The sequence below is a fragment of the Schistocerca cancellata genome, chromosome 4 (genome assembly GCF_023864275.1).
Source record: "Schistocerca cancellata isolate TAMUIC-IGC-003103 chromosome 4, iqSchCanc2.1, whole genome shotgun sequence".
Classification (NCBI taxonomy): Eukaryota; Metazoa; Arthropoda; class Insecta; order Orthoptera; family Acrididae; genus Schistocerca; species Schistocerca cancellata.
In genome coordinates this window covers 629,322,883-629,345,077 of record NC_064629.1, presented here as the reverse complement: position 1 = coordinate 629,345,077, position 22,195 = coordinate 629,322,883, and the positions used below count along the sequence as shown (strand labels likewise).

General features: G+C 38.4%; 1 protein-coding gene and 1 non-coding gene across 3 annotated transcripts in view; one reads left to right on the top strand and one right to left on the bottom strand.

Moving 5' to 3' along the window:
* LOC126183467 (rho GTPase-activating protein 12-like) overlaps positions 1–22,195 on the bottom strand; it is a 233,599-nt gene that overhangs the window by 16,815 nt on the left and 194,589 nt on the right. For both annotated transcript variants that reach the window (XM_049925476.1, XM_049925478.1), the window contains exons 11-12: positions 18,630–18,802; positions 11,259–11,397 (exon numbers count right to left, since the gene is read on the bottom strand). In XM_049925476.1, the coding sequence (XP_049781433.1) occupies positions 11,259–11,397; positions 18,630–18,802 (312 nt within the window). The remainder of the gene's footprint in view (positions 1–11,258; positions 11,398–18,629; positions 18,803–22,195) is intronic.
* Positions 4,833–4,905, top strand: Trnat-agu (transfer RNA threonine (anticodon AGU)). Its single transcript has one exon. It is a non-coding gene; the product is annotated as a tRNA-Thr (tRNA).

Genomic DNA, 22,195 nt, shown 5'->3' with positions numbered 1-22,195 from the left:
GTTCTACAGCTGTACTAGGATCTAACTTGTCACATGACAGTCATGACCCGATTCTAAATAGTGCACATTGTTCCCTTGCAGTGTGACCACAAAAACTGATCACTAAGAGTAATCACAGAAAATACCTTTGTGGGAAGCCACAAGAATTTGCATTAATGCCATTAAATTTAGTGGCAATAAGAACAAGGAAGGTGTTATAACTCCGATAGAGAAGTCGACGGGAGACGCAAGCAAACACTGACAAGCAGAAGTTAAAAGATAATGGCATGCCAATTACGGGAGCAAGGACACAATGCCAAGTGGAGCAGGAGTCAAGTAAATGCCCAAAAACAAAGTAAAATGCACACAGCAAATATTTCATTGATGTCAGAGGTAAATGTGTTTGATACGGAAATTTCTGTGAAATTACGAACATCACATGGAAACACCATCTTGGCAACAAATTTACAGCTTTTGCACTTAACTGGGCTTCCAGGCTAGCACAGAAACTTGAGAAAAACTGTTCTACCTAAGGGATTTGATTTTAAAATGTGCCAGAATGAGCGAATCATCTCATTTGGATGAGAAAACATACCTTCAAAAAAGCACATTGTTGTTGTGGTTGTTAATATGAAAGCTCGTTTAATGCAGCTCTCTGCATGATTCTACCCTATGCATGCCTCTGCATCTCTGTGTAACTGCTGCAACCTACATCTATTTCAACCTGCTTACTGCAGTCTGACCTTTGTGTCCCTCTACGATTATCACTCCCCCCCCCCCCCCCCCCCCCCAAATGTAAATGTCTCTCCTTTACCAAACTGACAATGCCTCAGGAAGTGTCCTAGCAACTGAACCATTCTTTTAGTCAAGTTATGCAATACATTTCTTTTCTCACCAATTCAATTCAATACCTTATCATTAGTTATTCAATCTACCCATCTAATTTTCAGCATTCTTCGGTGCATCACATTTCTAAAGCCTCTATTCTCTTCTCTTCTCTTCTCTTCTGAACTACCCATTCTCCAAGTTTCACTTCTGTACAAGGCTGCACTCTAAAGACATACCTTCAGAAAAGACTTCGTAACAGTGGCAGACTAATGGGAGGAGGAGAGAGGGCGGAGGGGGGGGGGGGGGGAGGGGGGGGCGGATGCGCCCCAGGCCTCTAACCCTAGGAGGCCTCCAAATCTCGAGGGCCCCCCCAGCACTAGACAATTTTTAGTCAAATCCCAAACAAGGCCAAAGTCTGTTCAGTAATATATATACACGCAGAATAGAAAAATAGGTACCTACTTACCTATGATCACACTGTGGCAATTGTTACTGGGCGTGTACAAAATTTTTATAATCCTGATAAAACACTGCACAGAACTTAAAAACTGTAATGATAACCAGTTGTCTGCTGGATGCAATTATTCTACATGAAATGTTTTTTGATATTGATGTACACAAGTGTAGTATAAGTACAGCTTAAAAATATGTGCATGAGTTTTTGACGAGACCAAGAAATGGAGAAGGATTTTATATTGCCTTTTACATATTACAATATTTTTAAGACCAGAAATACCTTGCGTTCTGCAGTTATGAAGATATTTCGTTGGAAAATTGAGAAATTTTCTTAGAACTGGTGCCTGTGACGGCAAAAGATGATCTAGTATTGAAAACGCATTGTTTAAAACTTGAGGAGTCTGCTGGTGGGACAAAGAGATTACCTTCTTATTCCTCAAAAGGTATACAAAAGAATTTATTTTTAATTTGGGTTAATATGTTAAGGAAAAATTTATTGGAGATATAAAAGAAGACTATATAATACAGAATAATTTTTGACAGCAGTCTACATGAAAGCAGTAGAACAGATCAAATGAGCACAACAATTATAGATGTCCACATGGAAAGTAACATTGTGGGAGTTCGAGATCCATTCTCAATTTCACCCCCCCCCCCCCCCCCCCCCCTATTTTTGGGGGAGTTCATGCATTCTCATGCATTCCCTCTAGCTCCACCTCTTTGGAGCTGTAGAGAAGTTACATTCATTCTTCTCATTTTCTACATGCAGATGGGAATTACTTGTAGAAAAAACAATAACAAGTTTGAAATGATTATCTGATGCTCACTGGAACACTCATTACAATTTAGTTAAAGTCACAAAAGAAAATCTGAAAACAACTGTGAGCACTTTGGAAGATATGCATGACCCATGTCAAGCCTCGACATTGGATCTGCAGCAAGCTTGCTCTTTCCAGCTACATGCAATTTTACCTTTCTGCCTGACATTAACTGTCAGCAGAAGATACTGAAGAAAATAGATTTTGCTCAACAGTATCTACAGGCTCTAAAAATGATTTTGAAAATCATCTTACCACATTAAAATCCTGAATGAATTTTTAGCGATGGAACAAATTACAATTACAGGCAATGCTGTTACTTTGGACACTAAAAAAATGCAACGATGTGGACATTAACATTGATCGGGAAGTGGAGCATAAATAAATCAATGCCAGGTGCACTAGCTCCTGATAATGGATTATCTATTCAAGAAGTTGTTCATTGGTCAATGTTTGTATGTACAGACCGAATTATACAAGAACTAGCAAACCTGGCAACACTTCACTATTGCTCAATATGTATGGAAATTTGATATATATTCTAATCTCCTTCTTCCTCTTCTCTCTGTCCTCCTCCTCCTCCTCCTCCTCCTCCTCCTCCTCCTCCCCCCCCCCCCTGTCTGTCTCCTCACTCTGTCCTCCTCCCCCTCTCTATATCCATGTCTCTAACCCCCTCTCTGAGCTGGAACCTTGTTTATTGTTTTTGCCATCGAACTTCTGATTGTAAATTGAAGTTGTTTAAAGTGAATGGGTAAATCAGTAGGTATTATTGTTATATGGGGTATGAGAGAGCTCTCCTGCTGTTGGATCTGTGAGGACAGTAGCTTTAATGAAAGTATTTCACATAGTTTCATTCAGCAAACGAGTAGGATTACAAAGTTTCAGATGACTCATATTCCATAATAGTATTCTAATCATAAGTCAACAAGCTATAAGTACAACTTTCCTGTTTTTTTTGTTAAATCAGCTGCAAGGAAGGAACCAAAATAGCACAGAGCTGTGTATATAATTTTTTGTTTAAAATTATATATAAGGAGAAAGAACATATATAAGAGAAACAATTTGCCTAATGCCCTGCTATTGCAGTTAAAACTGACTGAAAGAAAGAAAACAGAACCACATATTTTCACAGCAAAGCACAGCACAGCATTTTCTTTCTCGCACTCAGTTTTAACAGAAAACTTTTACAGTGTTGTTTACAACAATATTTAGCCTTCATCTGTCTGAATATTTATTAAAGTATCATATAGGCTATATCTGTTCTAATATTTATTAGAATATCATGAAAACATTTGAAGTAAATCAGCCAAGCCTTTCAGGATATTTGTTTACAATGTTAAACGGCGACTTGCCTTTATGTAGTCGTATGGTAGTCTATGTCCGCCCGAACATTGAGTTATTGCATAAAAATCTGAAGTTAAGTGGTCAAGAGCTTTTCGAATCTTTTGCTAATGACATTAAATGATAACTTGTCTTCATATAGTAGTACAGATTGTCACAATGATACATGGCCATGCGAGAAATCAACTAAATTTTCCAAGCTGTTGAAACAAATTTATGCTTGAAGCTTCCGATGATATGACACTTCGACTGTCACAATTTCATCAGTAAACTGTCAAAGTTTTCATAATAAAGTTCATGAATTTACTGCCCTCCAGGAAAGTTCTCACACTCAAATTATCCTTGTGACTGAGAGCTGGTTGAAACCCGAAGTGGAAAGCTCCGAGACATTTAGCGAGTTGTGGAACATATATCGGAAAGACAGATTAGGTGACGAGAGAACACAGACCTGAAACAGGTTTTGTGGTCACTAAAGAACAGACACATGCGGTGATGCACTTTGAACCAATCAATGAACAGATGTCCATGCTAAGATTAACGGGAAAATTTTCAACATAACAATGATAAATGTACATGCATCCACAGAGGAGGCAGATGAACAACAGAAGGATGAGTTTTATAGCAACGTACAGCAGTTGTATGACCAGGCTCCCAAACATGGTGTTAAGGTAATAATAGTAGACTTGAATGTGAAAATAGGCAAAGAAGAGGCCTATCAGCCAATTATAGGAAGACATTGCCTCCATGAAATATGAAATAACAACAGACTTACGGTTGTAGATTTTGCTGAAAACAAAAACATAATTTACGATAACGTTGGAAGCTGAAGAATTGGTATTCTTGCTTACTAGGCAGATATGCTGACCATTACACCACCACAGCATTATGGTCAACATAGCTGCACGAACTACCCAAGTCAAATACCCTCCCCAACACAAACTCCAATTCACATCTCCCCTTATATTGCCACTATTACCAGGGCTCTCCGACATTAAAATAGCACCCCAGCATTGGACATAATGGGGAAGTGCTGTACTACATGTGATTGAATAGATCTTAAATTAAATTTTCCTCTGAGACATTTAAGAATCTTATTTATCTACGATAACGTTGGAAGCTGAAGAAGTGAATTAAAATTTGTGCTGTGGCTGGGACTCGAACCCGGGTCTTCTTGCTTACTAGGCAGATATGCTGACCATTACACATTCGTGCAGCTATTGCAGCTATGTTGACCATAATGCTGTGGAACAGCACTTCCCCATTACGCCAATGCTGGGGTGCTATTCCAATGTCAGAGAGCCCTGGTGATAGTTACAATATAAGGGGAGATGTGAATTGTGGTTTGTGTTGGGGAGGTATTTGACTTGGGTAGTTCGTGCAGCTATGTTGACCAGCTATGTTGACCATAACACTGTGGTGGTGTAATGGTCAGCATGTCTGCCTAGTAAGCAAGAAGACCCAGGTTTGAGTCCTGGCTGCAGCACAAATTTTAATTCACTTGTTCAGCTTCCAACGTTTTCATAGATAAATTAGAGACTTAAATATACTTGTCATCAGTACATTTCTCACACAAAAAGATACACAAAGGAACATGGGTGTTGCCAGATGGACAAACTAGAATTCAGATAGACCATATACTGGTTGTTGGGAGATGCAAATCGAACATAATGGAAGTTAGGAGCCAGCAAGGCACTGACTGCAATTCAGATCATCATCTAGTGAGAATGAAGTCTTGGCAAAGGATCTCACTATTGAGTAAACAAAAAGGCCACAAACAAAAAAGTTTTGGCATTAAGAAATTGAAGTTTGAAGGAATGCGGAGAGCATATCAGATGAAAATACATGAGGGGGCTAAGGACAATACCAACACTTCAAAATAATATACAGAAATAATGTGGAAACTTCAGACTGCAACTCTCAAAGCAGCTGGAGAGGTTCTGGGATATGTTCGGACTCAAAGGATGGTGGATTGGTTTGATGGTAAAACCATGAACTTCTTCCAAACTCCTATTCATTAGGCACAATATTCTCACAGTTTATACCATGAATATACTAGAAACTATAATGCTAGTGAAAGAAGACACCAAGATCACAACAAGAAACATGGAAATTCACAACTATGAAACAAGGCACAGAAAAGATTTTCATATGGTTAACAGATGATTAACTTTAACAGGGAAGAGCCCCTATGTCCAAGGAGCTATTTATAATAACTTGTTACCAAATGAAGTTCAGATATTGACAGGGGACATTTTTAAAAAGCGAGTCAAGCAGTGACTTATTCAAAAATGCCCTTATAACTTGAATTTATCATGAATTACAATGTAATAAGATGGTGGTGGTGGTTAGTGTTTAACGTCCCGTCGACAACAAGGTCATTAGAGACGGAGTGCAAGCTCGGGTTAGGTAAGGATTGGGAAGGAAATCGGCCGTGCCCTTTCAAAGGAACCATCCCGGCATTTGCCTGAAATGATTTAGGGAAATCACGGAAAACCTAAATCAGGATGGCTGGAGATGGGATTGAACCGTCGTCCTCCCGAATGTGAGTCCAGTGTGCTAACCACTGCGCCACCTCGCTCGGTAATGTAATAAGAAATAATGTAAACTAAAAAAAATGTAATTGTAAAAACGTTATACTTAGTTGAAACTGCACATGCATGTAAAATTACGTGTTATGAGCAATAAATCGAACCGAGTTGATAAAGAATGTATGAGAGGAACTAAAGAGCATAACACAGCACGAATGAAATTATTTCAGAGAAAAACTAGAGCAAATCTGAATGAATATAATGAGAAGCACCATACAGCTAAGAGGATTTGCCAACAGAAGAAAAGAGCACTAGAAAAGAAACGAATTGGAAGAAACTGAACTGATAGGAGAAGAGAAGCTAATATGTGAAATGTACCAAAAGATTAAAGAAGGAAAGGCCGAGTTTCAAGCCAGAACAAATATGTGTAGGAGCAAAGAAGGGAATTTGATATGGAAGAGTAATATAATACTTGACACATGGGCAGAATACTTCCAAGAGTTGCTGAACCAAGTAAGTAGAACGATTATAATGAGAATAACTGGTTGAAATAACTTATTATGAATCAAAGGTCTTAACACTAGAATCCACACTGGAGTAAGTGATACAAGCTATTAAGACCCTAAAAAACAATAAGGCACCTGGAGATCATATCCAGGCAGAACTTCTCAAATATAGTGGGGAAACAATGTCGAAAGCAATACATGAAGTAATACTGAGCATCTGGCAGGAAGAGAGCATGCCAATGGAGTGGGAAACAGCTATAATATACTCCAAACATTAAAAAAAAGATAAATTAAACTGCCAGAACTATCAAGGAACCTGTGGCTATCAAAGTGGCTTTAGAAGAAATAGGTATTTTAAACAAGCCTATGATAGCATCTCAAGAGTGGCATTGTGGAATGTAATGGAAGAGGCTGGAATAGCTAAGAAACTTACTGTGATGACCCCAAGTGAAACCAACTGTAAAGTAAAAATACAAGGCGAAATCTCCAGAGAAATGAAGCGAAGAAGGAGCTAAGACAGGGTAACAATATCTCCTCACAACTATTCAACCTCTGCCTAGAAAAAGTCATAAGTCACATAGAGCTAAACAGAGGAGGAACCATTTTTAATTGTTCACTGCAGTAGCTAGCATACACAGACGATGTGACATTACTCACACAAAACATTACTGTGCTGGCCGATGCCTATCAACAACTGGAGAGAGGTACAAGGGAACTTGGCCTGGTAGTGAAAGTCGAAAAGACCAAATACACTCCTGGAAATTGAAATAAGAACACCGTGAATTCATTGTCCCAGGAAGGGGAAACTTTATTGACACATTCCTGGGGTCAGATACATCACGTGATCACACTGACAGAACCACAGGCACATAGACACAGGCAACAGAGCATGCACAATGTCGGCACTAGTACAGTGTATATCCACCTTTCGCAGCAATGCAGGCTGCTATTCTCCCATGGAGACGATCGTAGAGATGCTGGATGTAGTCCTGTGGAACGGCTTGCCATGCCATTTCCACCTGGCACCTCAGTTGGACCAGCGTTCGTGCTGGACGTGCAGACCGCGTGAGACGACGCTTCATCCAGTCCCAAACATGCTCAATGGGGGACAGATCCGGAGATCTTGCTGGCCAGGGTAGTTGACTTACACCTTCTAGAGCACGTTGAGTGGCACGGGATACATGCGGACGTGCATTGTCCTGTTGGAACAGCAAGTTCCCTTGCCGGTCTAGGAATGGTAGAACGATGGGTTCGATGACGGTTTGGATGTACCGTGCACTATTCAGTGTCCCCTCGACGATCACCAGTGGCGTACGGCCAGTGTAGGAGATCGCTCCCCACACCGTGATGCCGGGTGTTGGCCCTGTGTGCCTCGGTCGTATGCAGTCCTGATTGTGGCGCTCACCTGCACGGCGCCAAACACGCATACGACCATCATTGGCACCAAGGCAGAAGCGACTCTCATCGCTGAAGACGACACGTCTCCATTCGTCCCTCCATTCACGCCTGCCGCGACACCACTGGAGGCGGGCTGCACGATGTTGGGGCGTGAGCGGAAGACGGCCTAACGGTGTGCGGGACCGTAACCCAGCTTCATGGAGACGGTTGCGAATGGTCCTTGCCGATAGCCTAGGAGCAACAGTGTCCCTAATTTGCTGGGAAGTGGCGGTGCGGTCCCCTACGGCACTGCGTAGGATCCTACGGTCTTGGCGTGCATACGTGCGTCGCTGCGGTCCGGTCCCAGGTCGACGGGCACGTGCACCTTCCGCCGACCACTGGCGACAACATCGATGTACTGTGGAGACCTCACGCCCCACGTGTTGAGCAATTCGGCGGTACGTCCACCCGGCCTCCCGCATGCCCACTATACGCCCTCGCTCAAAGTCCGTCAACTGCACATACAGTTCACGTCCACGCTGTCGCGGCATGCTACCAGTGTTAAAGACTGCGATGGAGCTCCGTATGCCACGGCAAACTGGCTGACACTGACGGCGGCGGTGCACAAATGCTGCGCAGCTAACGCCATTCGACGGCCAACACCGCGGTTCCTGGTGTGTCCGCTGTGCCGTGCGTGTGATCATTGCTTGTACAGCCCTCTCGCAGTGTCCGGAGCAAGTATGGTGCGTCTGACACACCGGTGTCAATGTGTTCTTTTTTCCATTTCCAGGAGTGTATATGGCAATGACCAACCAATGAAACCTAACAAATGGTTCAAATGGCTGTGAGCACTATGGGACTTAACTTCTGAGGTCATCAGTCCCCTAGAACTTAGAACTACTTAAACCTAACTAACCTAAGGACATCACACACATCCACGCCCAGGGCAGGATTTGAACCGGCGACCATAGCGGTCGCTCAGTTCCAGACTGTAGCGCCTAGAACAGCTCGTCCGAAACCTAACAAATCTCAGTATAGACGACAAGGATTATGAAAGGTTGAGAGATTTCAAGTATCTTGGATTGACTATCACAAAGAGAAATGACATTGGCAGCAAGGTGGAAGCTAAATAGTAGGACCAAACAGGCACTACTCTGCTGCACTACCCATGCTTATGAGCTCGCTTCTATCACAAAAATCTAAAATTCTCATTTACAGTACAATAAGATGAGTTGATAAATACAGTACTGAAGTGTGGATCATGACTGCAAATGAGGACAAGATCCTTAACATTTGGGAAAGAAAGTTCTGCTTAAACGATATGGCCCAATATACGATTACAAAGGTTGGCGCACCTGTCTGAATGCGGAACTAGAACAACTTTTTGAAGAACCTGACATTGACACCACCATTAAAATAAGGAGACTGCAATGGGCAGGACAAGTGGTTAGAATGGAGGAAGACAGAATATGTAAGAGGAATTTTTATGGCAAGGCTGGAGGCAGACGATGGAAGGGACATCCCAGAAAGAGATGGGTGGATAGAATTGAAGAAGACATGAAAGAGCTAGGTGTCAGAGGATGGAGGCAGAAAGCCATGGGCTGGATAGAATGGCACGATATTGTGATGCAGGCCAAGGACCTTCAAGGGCTGTAGAGCAGAGGGGTGAGCGAGTGAGTAATTTATCTTAACTTTCTAAGGTCTTTGCCTCATTATTTCTGTCAAGTAACCTCTACCTTATCTCTATAGGTCTCCTGAGTTACTCTACTGGGCTCCTGTAGTCCATGCACATGACTTTTTCACAACTGGCTGCCCAAGTTGGCTCCAGTGGCCCAACAAGTGTGGCCTTTGTGGATTCTTGTGGCACACCCAAAGTTCCATCTTTACTCTACCTAATTCTAAATACTGTTCACAGGACTAGTCTTTTAGATAAGGACACAACACCCTGGGGTGGGGGTTGAGGGGGGGGAGGGAGGGCGGGAGAGAGAGAGAGAGAGAGAGAGAGAGAGAGATGTTACACAGCTGACAAATTCGAACATCAGTGCTCCAAATTTACTGTTTTCTTTGTACACAGGTAAACAGCAAGGAAACTGTGTGGCTGGTGACAATTAGCAGATTAACGTCCATGATTTAATTATACCTAAGGAACCAGAAATCACACTACTGATACACCTAAATATAAAGCAAAATAAAACTCAAATAAAACAAACATGTTTAAGATGTGACATAATAAAAATCATTTGAAAATTTTGAATAATTCCTCGATTTCACTAAAATTGTGTAAATAAATATTGTAATCCCTTTAGGAAGTATTTTTTGGTTAAAACATGAAACTATTATTTTTCTGTCACACACTTTCATCTGCCATTAATATAATGGGTAAAATAACAATAAAACAGTTAATGTAAATCTTAACTTGCATTCAAGTATTTTCCCAGTATTATTGTCAAGTCACAAAAACTAAGCTTCACAGTGATTTGTAATAACCATAGCCACAGATATTTATTTTTATATTTACTGTATTTCACATACCCCATTTCAGTAAATTACCTCTTACACTGTGACTGATATCTCCATCATGAACTACAAAGCAGAAGCACTGTAAACATATGAATGCTTATCAAGTTTTCCATCAGTCTGACATATGTCAAGAATTACATATTCACATTATTCTGGAAAGCAGTATTTCACACAATACACAATGTCAAAAAGTAATAACTGACCAGAACATGACACTACTGTGCCGAGTGGAAACATCTGGTCAGACAGTATGTGTTTCAAATTTCTTAATATTTCACAGTTCAAAATTAATTTCTACTTCTCTCTCTATCCAAACTGCAAACAATAAATCTCTGGTCAGTATAATGAGGGTAGACAACACCATAACATATAAGGGAAATATTGGATAGTAAATCATTTTAGGAAGGATTTCTGCTAAGAATATCTCACATACACAAGAAGTTTTATGATTATGAAGTCAGAAACATATGCTATCATAGTCATCTCTAACACGAATATCAGGTACTATTTATCTTTTAAAGAGTTTGAATTTTAATTTTAATGATAGATAATTGTGCAAGTCACAGTTTAGAATGCTATTATTTATTTATTTCATGTTAAAAGCACTGACCAATAACCAATATAAAATGTTACTCCCTATATGCAAGTAAACATTCAGGCAGTATCCTAAAGAGATCAACAGAAGCCCAAAAAATTGTGCCTTCTATGGAATCTACAATAATAATACTGAAACAACATAATGGACATTTGGGGCCAATGGAATAATGTCATGAATGGAAGCAGTTTATGTCCAACATAACATATTTTACACTGCTTGGAGCAAAGTTATGTTTCTTATTTCCTTATTATTGCCAGATATTATGATTATATATTACACTGACGTATAGATGCAAGTAAAAACTTACAACTGGCATCTAGTGCCTTGCTGAACATTTTGCAAGGTATAAGCGGTTCCTTCAGTTCTCGAAAAAAGAGTTTCAGTGCTCCTGTGAGAACATGCACATCTTCCTCTTCCTCCAAAGCTTTGTAGTTATCTTGATTGACCTGTCAAGTAGAACAGATAATGTAAACATTACATCATTAGGTATGAAAACATTCACTCCTTCAGATTCAATCTCCAAATGATAATATAATATACAGAGGAAAGAGTTGCATAACTCAAAACTGAAGACATATGACATAATCTGTTGAAAATTACAAGGCATAGTTGGAGGGGGGTGAGGGGAGTGGTGGGAGGAAAATACATGAACTTCATGCTATTCTGCAAGCAATTATGTCACTATAGTAAATTTACTGTGTAACATTATGTTAGGCGTCAACTTTGTTAGCTGTCACTAGAGGTCTGCATCTGGAATTTACGCTCACTTGATTTTTGCTCGGCCCATGTAGTTTTGCAAAGTGCAACAGATAGCAATACAGCTGCTTTGCATGAAGGGAGTAACTGCACTTAGCTTCTTCACACTCATTTGAGTACTGCATGCTGGAATGGCCTGACCATCTTTTTAGACTGCCATTCAGTTGGCCCTGGAGGATAATGACATTGAATGTGGTCCAAATGACAGTGTGAAATTGAATCTTGATTCGAAAGAACATACTCTGAGTGTGAAAGACAGTGTTCGTACCCATTTGAGACAGATTCTCACTAGTGAAACATGGATGGAAATCACACCAGCTACATCTCTATGGCAGGAACTCTGCCCTCCCGATGTGAAGATCCACCACTACACATCTGAAGGCATTTGTCTATAGAACGAGAAGTAGTATAAGTTCTAAAGCATTGCCAGTTTCAGTGAAAGGTATGGGATCTAAAAGAGAGAATAGAAATGTGTGTCATGGATCTTCCGCCATTTTATTAATATCAGATAAAGTATTTTATGCTTTATGTCAGGAACTTGTATATGTCAGTTCATATTTGGGACTTGTGAACTATCTCCAACATTTTGCTTCATCCTTTGACAGTAGCACGAAGCACTGAAAGGCAAGCCAATGAAATATGGGTAAGTATGATGCCCAGCATTGGCCAGGCCATACACGTAGCAGTAAGGGCATGTACAGTGGATATGTGGATTGATATACATCACAAAAAATGTTGGAAATATGGTATCAGTGAAATGTACTTCTCTCATATGAAAAAAATTGGTGGAATTTATTAAGAACTACAATGAGGACACATAATTAAACTTAACAGTAAATCCCCAGCATATTATGAAGATATCATTTGTCACATACTGAGGCACTAATATATACAAGGCATTGCAAATCTTTCAGCATTATGCATGTACTGCACATTTTGAACACAGCCCTGAGACATATTTTCAATTATGGTTATTTGAAAAATGAAGTTACAGTGCTTTATCAGATGACTTGTGCTGCTAAGGATACAGACAGACTGTTTCAGAAAGCACACTGGTGACACAAATTCAGTACAGATAAGCTTGAAGCAAGAAACAGAGTAGGTGGAACAGCTTGTTTAGAATAGTACAGTCTGTAGTTTGGCAGTTTGATAAAATCTTGGAAATGTTGGTGGAGAAGGACATCTCTGAAAAAAATTACTGGTTACAACAGCAACACTGGAAAAAGAGAGAGAGAGAGAGAGAGAGAGAGAGAGAGAGAGAGAGAGAGAGAGAGCTCCTGACATTTCAGACCAATACAAAAATGCAACAGAAGTGGTCGAAGGCAAGAACTATCCTATAACAGTTTGTATTGTTAGGGAAGTCATTTAACGCAGGGCCTGAAGATACGGATGTACATTTAAATCATTGCAGATCCAGTTTTTCTGTTTAATACATGCTACATCACCAGCAAATGAAAATTGAACCAAAGTGCAGAATACCCATTTCAGTGACACTGGTATGTTGGCAGTACAGTAGAACTGTCATACTATCTTCTTGTATTTGTAAATACTGTAGGTGATGAAAGAGTGCTGTCTCCATCTCACAGATAAGAAAGTCAAAATTTGGAGGTTGCTCTTTCTCACAGACACAATACATTAAATACTGTGTATCAAATCTGTGATGAAATACCAATTCCTGGCAACCTAAAAAAAAAATCTAATATGACAATAATATCTTATGCCCTTTTTTTTATTTAGAGCTGCCAAAAGAGTCAGCTCTGTTCACCAGCCAAAAATATAATAACAATAATAATAATAACAGTGAAATGTAGTCTCTGTTTTTTATAGTGAGCAGACTGTGGCCACATCAGGCTCAATCTATCGATGAACTTGACTCGTATTTAGACCAAATGGATGGCACTGACAAAGATGATCCACTTGAGTGGTGGGAGCATAACAGTAGTCTTTTCCCAATTAAGCTAATTTTGCGAGACGACTGTTTTTGTTTTAACCTCACATGCAGTTAGGAAAGACCTTCAGTCAGCAAGTAACCTTATCTCAGACAAATAAAGCAGAATACATCTGAAACCAGCCAACAATATCGTGAAAATTCTTTGTAATTACAGCACTAACAGAGAAAAATTTGGAGACAATTTTTTCCTCTTACATTTATAATTCATAAGGTGGTAAAAATCATGTATGTGAATTTGAATCACTAAAGCAGATAGTCCTATAAAACACAGTAATGTGATTATTCAGTCTAAGACTGAGGATAACAACAAAAGCTGGTAGTAACTTAGTTTTTTTGTCAAACTGTTTCCAAATTTTTCTTATTGTATAAAGCACATTATTTCCTCTTATGGATCACAGTGATCTTGCGATTAAACATTACCATTCAGGAATATATGTCTAAAATATAACAAAATTTATGTGAGTGTAGTTCCATCAGGTGGTGGAGTAAAGAAGCAACAACAGCTTACAGACACACATGGTGTGCACACCAGAGAGAGCAGCCTCTTCCCTCCCCACAACGCTTCATTTGACCACAAGATGTCCATTCCAAGCATAGACACACACTTATGCAGTGCGTGAGTGTGGTGCACTTGAGCAAGTATGAGCAAGCAAATGTCCAATTTGCAGACCTCTAGTTGCCACACTTAAACAGCCAAAAACCCACTACTAATGTCAATGTTTTTTAAAAAAACCAGGATCTACAATCAGTGAGCTTCTGCAAGCACATTAAGCATCTATCATTCAATAGACATTCTTACAGGCCACGAGGCTATTTTAATAAAGACACTTTTGTAGCAGGATGGTGAATGCTGTCAACTTCAGTTCAGATTTGTCATCTCATTCAATGCCTTCAAAATACCTAAGATTTGGAACCAGGTACACGGTCAAACTAGGAGTTTCTTGCACATCTGCAATAAACTCAGCTGCAGATTCCCTAGCTCATATTCCAGAACAGAATGTCAAACTATGTCCCTGTGTGTGTGTGTGTGGGGGGGGGGGGGGGGGGGGCAACAGCTATTGGATAAAATTATCTCCGTTTTCTTGAACCATTAGGTTTACATGGTACCTCAAACTTGGACACTTTCTCCAACAGCATTGTCAGAAGCTGACTATTACAACTAATGCTGAGCTCATAATTGTAACAGTCAGTTGAATTACATCCTGGTGAAATCTTGCCAGAACCATGGAATATACAGGTACTACCAGAGCTATGTTGATGTCTGAATGTAGGGATGTTAGAAGAGCTCCCAATCTCCTTGGAAAGCAACTAGCTTTGTATATTTATGCACCACGAAGGGCATAGCTGCTGTTCCAATTAAAGTAGTTGCATAATCTGGTGTCAATGGCTACCTTTGTAACACTAAGTTGATGCTTACAAAAATATTTTTGTATCACCAAATATAATTCTATGCTCTGCTAGCATTCCCCCTTTACATGATGTAACCACAATTAACTCAACCAATTGCTAAATATAAAATACCTCCAAAGCATTAGCTAAAAGAGCAACACATCATTAGTTATGATGATTAGCACCTTCCAATGACAAAGGAGGAAGTCCTTAAAAATTTGACATAACATTTCAACCTAACACACAAAAATGTTGAAAGTTTTGTCACAGTGCCTCTTTACAAAAAGCTATGTTACCATATCATAAGACAATACCTAACGAATCTACTAAGTGAGTGAAATTTCAACTCTAATAAAACACAACCTGTGATTTACAAAATGTAAACACGATTACAGATTATATTACCTTATCAGAAACTTTACAAAATTATGAAAACAATGAAACAGGTCACTAATAACTAACAATCTTTTCTGTCATTCTTTTGAAGGGGTTTAACAAAAGCATATTATATTTACATGCAACTGTTGTTGTTTAGCCACTTCATTTCAATATTTGTTGAAGCCCACTATGAGGGGGGGATGTTTCTCAATTCTGTAATCTATTTACAAAATTTAGGTGCAACCCCTTACTTAACCACATAGCCAAATCTCTCTCTTTTCGGTTTAATTTCTTCTGTGATCTCACTGTCTCGGAACATTCTCACTTAAACTTCCACGTGATTTTCTGCACCATAAAAAGATCTCAGTCTCATACAAGCTTTCATACACCTTAGCACTTAGCCCAGATATTATCATATCTTAATAATAATTCCCAAAAACCCCAAGGAGCTGACTATGAAACACTGTGCCAAGTACTCAAGCAGTTTGTGTGAAAGAGGGACAGACAATAAGGGACTGCAAAATGCTTTTAAGCTATAACTTTTCCTGTTACTAGCAACGCAAGAGTGTTTATTTCCTCTACTGTAGCTGATAAGAGCTCGTCTCCCCATGTTTCTCAAGAAGAAAGTAGAACAGCAGAGAGTGCAGCTGGCTTGTCTAGGCTTTCACTTGACATGCTGCAATGAATTCCTATTTCAACTTTACTGCACCATAATTCCTGGAAGATGCCTTGAACCATATGATCTAGGCAGTCTGTGAAAATTTGAAATAATAAATAAAAAAAGGGGGTTAGGAGAAATACTTGGAACTATTTGTAAAGGAAAATAGCCTTGGTTACAAAGTATTTAGTCTAGGAGAGATAGCAGACTACATTAAAACAATGATAAGAATCTGTCCATTTTCTTTCATTTATGCTTTAAATGTAACAACACATATTAATGACATTCTAGACGTCTTGAAAAAGATGAATTTGGTGATATGGCATCTCCCAGAGTTTATAATCACTCTGTTTACATCTGGTTGGTCAAGTAAATGCTCCAATTACGCAGTTCTTGCTGCCGGATTTTTTTCTTCCATAGCCGATTTTTGCTCCCACGTAAATGCAGTCACTTTCGAAATGCACTTGGGTTGTTATGTTCTGTATTATTTTTAAAGATTTTTACCTAATCTGGACAAAGTGAGTCTCTGTGCAGTGAAGGGGAAGTAGAAAAATTAGACTGAGCATGAAGTTGTCTACCTGTGATATTAACTGAAGAGAAGCAGTTATAGTGCTGATTAAATCCAAACTCAGAAAGCTGATTTCCAGGCACATGTGTGTAAAACAATTGATTGGTAAACTGATATTTGACTGGTCTAGTAAAAAACTTCAGGCCGTAACATATAAACATGACAGTGAGATGTGGTTTACAAAGTTCAGTTCTCATCTTCTGGAAGTTACCTATTACATAAACAGAACAGCTGAAAGGCTTTGCTAGTGCAGTGGCAGATTATGTTAAATCAGCTCCAATGGGTGCAACAGACACATTTTTCTTCCATTAGCCTTGCTTGGCATTGTTTACAATGAAGCAGATGTGAAAATAGTTACTACTTTTTATTAATAATAATTTTAAACATTTATTGATCCCTTATGATTAAAATTTTATTTTAGTTTACTTAATTAGCCATTAGTTATTTTGTAGATGTGTGTGACATGTTTTTTTCTGACATGGTGCACATGGTTAAGAATCTCATTGCTATGGGTCTGTGGAACAAACTACAAAAAACATAAATACAGTTTTTTTCTTTAAATCAAAATGCACTGGACTTTTATACACCCCAGTGTCTCTTTTATGCCACCATATAGGAAGTGTGTCATGCCAAGAGTAAGCTCTTCTAAATCTGAAATAATGGAGTAAATGCTTGAAACTTGCACCAAAAATGGCAAACAAAGAAGTGCACGATACTTTTATTTTAATAACACAGCAGCTGCTTCCAATTATGTTGTAGGGCTTTCTCAGTTGGAATGACAAACCAAACAACATTACAGAAACACATCAGAAAATCCTATTACTTAACGGTTTCTGAATATACTGATGTAGACATTTATGGTTAAATCACAGCTAGTCACCAAAAAAGTAAAAACAATAGTCTGTATACAATTTCAAAAACAATTCTATGTTATAAGCTTTCAACTTTCCTACAGATGCCATCATTACTATTGTTGTGCCATCGTGTGATAACTCATGTAAATGAGAAATCCTCACATGTACGTTCTTCAAAATGTTGTCACTGGAATGTAACATCAATGGACTTTGATAACAGTAATGGATTGTCTTCATGCTATGGGCACTGTTAACCTGAAGCATTACACTGCGTGAAAGTCAGTAAAGTACTGCTCTGCATTGAAATTAGAATAAAAGAATTGAAGTTTAAACATTCAACACTGATCTACAATAAATGCATGTTCAAACAAAGATCTATATATATACATTTTTTCTGACAAAAAATTCCACCTTTGCTTTTGAGCAAATGATGAACTCTTAACTACATGGCAGAGTCATGTCCTCTGTAGTGCTTACAACCTTACAATGGGAAATGCATTTACAGTCAGAAATCCATAATCAAGCAACAAACATCACAATAATTCAATATCTTAAAATTTATGTCTAATTTAATGATGACAATGACGACAAAATTGGAGGAATTTGGCCTTATACAGAGGGGTAACAGTAATCCTACTCCCTACATACCACTCACGAATGGAAAAGCAAAGAAGAAACATTATTCTGGTACACTATCCTCCATGACACACTGTAAGCTGGTGTGTGAAGTACATAAGTACGTAGGTTTATAACTACTTTTCTTTTACCTCTGTTTCCCTAGTTATATGGGCTTCAGACAGACTCTGAGCCTCCATGTTCTCACACATCTGCAGCTCCTCGCACGTAATCTTTGTCACTCTCCTGAAGTTTTACTTTCAATAGGGGTGTTCTGTTGTAATTTCTTTCAAGACAGCTCAATTATGAACACGAAACACACCTCCATCAAAAACACGGTACTTGGGAGTTACTAGCTATTTGACAACAGTATTTATTTATCAATTACACACTAACATAAACTCCTTAAAAAAAAGGAAGGGGAGGGGACAGGAATAATTATGCTTCAAAATTAATTTATTTAAAATATAATACTTTATATCAATATAAAAATTTAAGTATTATGTCACCTGAAGCCGTATCTTCTGAACCTGGGATAGATTTCCTGAAGCGCGGTATAAACCTACAGTTTTCATGTTCTCATCCTTGCTTTCTATGACTTCCACACATTTTCGAACAAACAAAGGAATGAACGGTTCTTCATTACAAACATCTGGTAGGTGACAGCCAAATACTGCTTCATCTGCAAAGACATTAATTTCAAAAGTTACAACAATTTTTTATATTTATTTCATTTCATGTTCAAATCTACATCTACAACTATATACATATATATATATACTCCACATGAAAACCTTTCTCTTTAGTCTACTGCAAATGCCAGTTCTCTTAACTTGCACAACAGTGTTTCGTGAAAGTAACATTTTCTTACCCTGTATATTGATCAAGGCTACCAGTAAAAAATCAAGCAGCACATCTCCCAATAGCTTTGACATCTTACTTTACTCTGACCTGGTGGGGATACCAAACAATTTAAGAGTACTCAAGAATGGGTCACCCAAGTGTTCTTACAAGTTCTTTCCTAGAAATCTATGCTACTACTGACTTTATGTACTTGTTCCATTTCAGGTAGTTTTTCAAAATTACACCTAGATATTTGAACATTGCAGGACTATTTTTCCTACTTATCTGCATTAGCTTACATTTTTCTACATTTAGAGCAAACTGTCATTCATCACACCAAATAAATTTGTATCCTATTTCAGTCAACCACAACATTTCCTGCGCAATATAGCATAATCAGCACACAGACACAAATTTCTGCTCACCCTGTCTGTAAGATTGTTTATGTATACAGAGAACAGGAATGGTCCTGTCACATTTTCTTGGGGTGCATCTGATGTAACCTTTGTCTCTGATTAACATTCACTGTCCATAATAAAAATATGCTGGATTCTATTACTTAAAAAGTCTTCAAACCATTCACATATCTGAGTACCTATTCTGTATGCTCAGACCTTTGTTAAGAGTCTGCAGTGTGGCACTGTCTCGAACATTTTACAGAAACTTAGAATATGGAGTCTTCCTGTAGCCCTTCATCCATGGTTTTCAGGATATCATGCAAGAAAAAGGTAAGTGAAGTTTGTATGAGCAGTACTTCACAAATCCTTGTTTGTTTGTGGCCAGAAGCATTGCTCACAAGGTATTTGATTCTATTTTAACTCAAAACACATTCCAGAATTCTGCAGTGAATCTACATTAACAATATTGGTCTGTAATTTTTTTCAGTCCATTCTTTTATTCTTCTTGTAAAATAAAACAAAATAAATGATAATCATTGTGCAGTTTTTTTCTTTCCCCCCTCCCCACAAGGTTATACAGAACCTTCACCACTGTCAGGACTTTCAAAGGAACCATCCTGGCATTTGAATGAAGCATTATAGTGAAATCACAGAAAACCTAGATCAGGATGGCCAGATGCAGGGTTGAACTGACGTCCTCCTGAATGTAAGTCCAGTGTACTAACCACTGCACCACCTTGCCTCGTGTCAGCAGAGTACTACGCAACTCTACTAGAAACTGCTCACCCACTACCACTGAGATGTTGATTTTCTATGAAACTTTTCACAGTCTAAATACATAGATGAACACAGTCATGCACTACTATGCCACAATAAATATTTCCTTAGTAATTTCAGCAGACATTTCTTTTGTGGAGAAGCAGTACTGGTAAAGGTCAAAAAACTGTTTTGCAGTAGCACGCCATATTAAACAGTTCCCTAGTAATAGGAACAGTCTTCTTTCTTTTGTGGAAAAAGTAGTACTATTGATATCGATTTCAGCGTAAACTTACTTATTTAGGGACCTAGAACAAGCAGCAGTGCAGATAATGAGACAAAAGTTAAAATATTTTATTACCTTTATTACCAAGTCTTTTTTTTATATATATAAAAAAATCCTTACAATTTCCTATGCTAAAATGTTAAGCTTATAGGGTTTGATTTCTTTGTTTTACACACAATGGTACTGGGAGACCCACACAAAGTTCTATGGAAGTGAGTGCAACATATATTAAAACTGAAAATGAGGTTTGTACAAAGTAGCAATGATTATTCTGATTACTTTACTGAATGCTGATCTGAAATTCTCGGACACCATTTCAAAACAGTTGAATGTTACCTATGGCTACATCCAATTACTTAACTAAAATACAAGTAATGTTTGAGCATATCATATAGTGAAGTATTGGCTTGTTTCTGGGTGTATCTAATTCAGATGCTGAGGATTTAGATGGCTATGATTCAGAAAGAGATAAAGTGTATGCACCAGACCCATCCAGATCTGGCTGATTAGACACTATAACTATTTTCAGCTCTAAACAAGGAAGACACCACCAACACAGATTTCTAGAGAACAAATTAACAATTAATTGAAATTAAAACACACCAACTACAAAGATGTAAAAGTCCAGAAGAATTTCAACATTTGTGTTTGTTCACAAAATTGCAAAGAAAAACCATCTTTTAAGTTTAGAATATGATGCTGTCATAATTTCTGGCAAGTTAGTGTATTAATGGACAGTGTGTACACATTCTAGCTGGAATAAAGCAAAACCACTCTTTTTTGATGGAACTACATCTTAGTTTTGACATAATTTGCTGAGAAATAATGTGTTGCACCTTAGTAAAATCAAATAAACATGGAGATACTACAATGAAGAAGATGAGATCAGACTGCTTTGCTAATCATAAAGAGGACAAATAAGGTGGTTATAACAATCTTTATTTGAGAGGAGTAGAAATGGTGGAACAGCAAGAATACGCAAGGACCACTCACATTACCCAAGAGAATGTTGTGATACTGAATATCTTCCTCTGGATCTGACATTACAGGATACGAAACGAGCATACAAAAAAATAAGTTACTGTACCAGTACACTTATTACAGGAGAATATTTTTAACACATTAATATGAAATTCAAGGATCTGTGAAAAAGATACATGAATGAAATATGAAATGCGTGCATTGACGATTCACAGTATCATTATGCAAGCAAATAAACAAAACTTGCACATGGAACATAACAGTAAAGCTGACACCTCGGAAAGGCCCAAGACTTGTGAAAGACAATAATAAAGAAAACTAAAGAAGATTCCTGCCTAGCATTTAACTTTGACAGAATCTTAAAGATTGTTTAATAAACAATGAATTTAGTTGGGTAACTGTGGCATCCATGCAGGTGATACTATTAAGTCTGACCAGAAGGCAAAGCTGGTGGAAGAGCTCAAGACATTGGTTCATGTCTTTACTACAACATAGAACATAATGTTACAACTTATATCAATGAACTAGCTCTGATGTCACAGTCCTGGAGGGTAGAATCAGGCATTTACAAGTTTGCACCTTAATCATCCTCTACAGAAAGTCACAGCCCTGAGTGCCACAACAAATATTTTGAGCTTTTAAACTGCAAAATCACTTTGGTACCATTCACTGAATTATAGCATATCCTCCTCAAACAGTGCATACCTGTTTTCAGTTGAACATCTAACAAATAAAGTCAAATGAATAATACTTAATAACAAGTTTTTTGTCATGCCATACCACTTGAAGCATTTAAAGGGATCCATGTGAA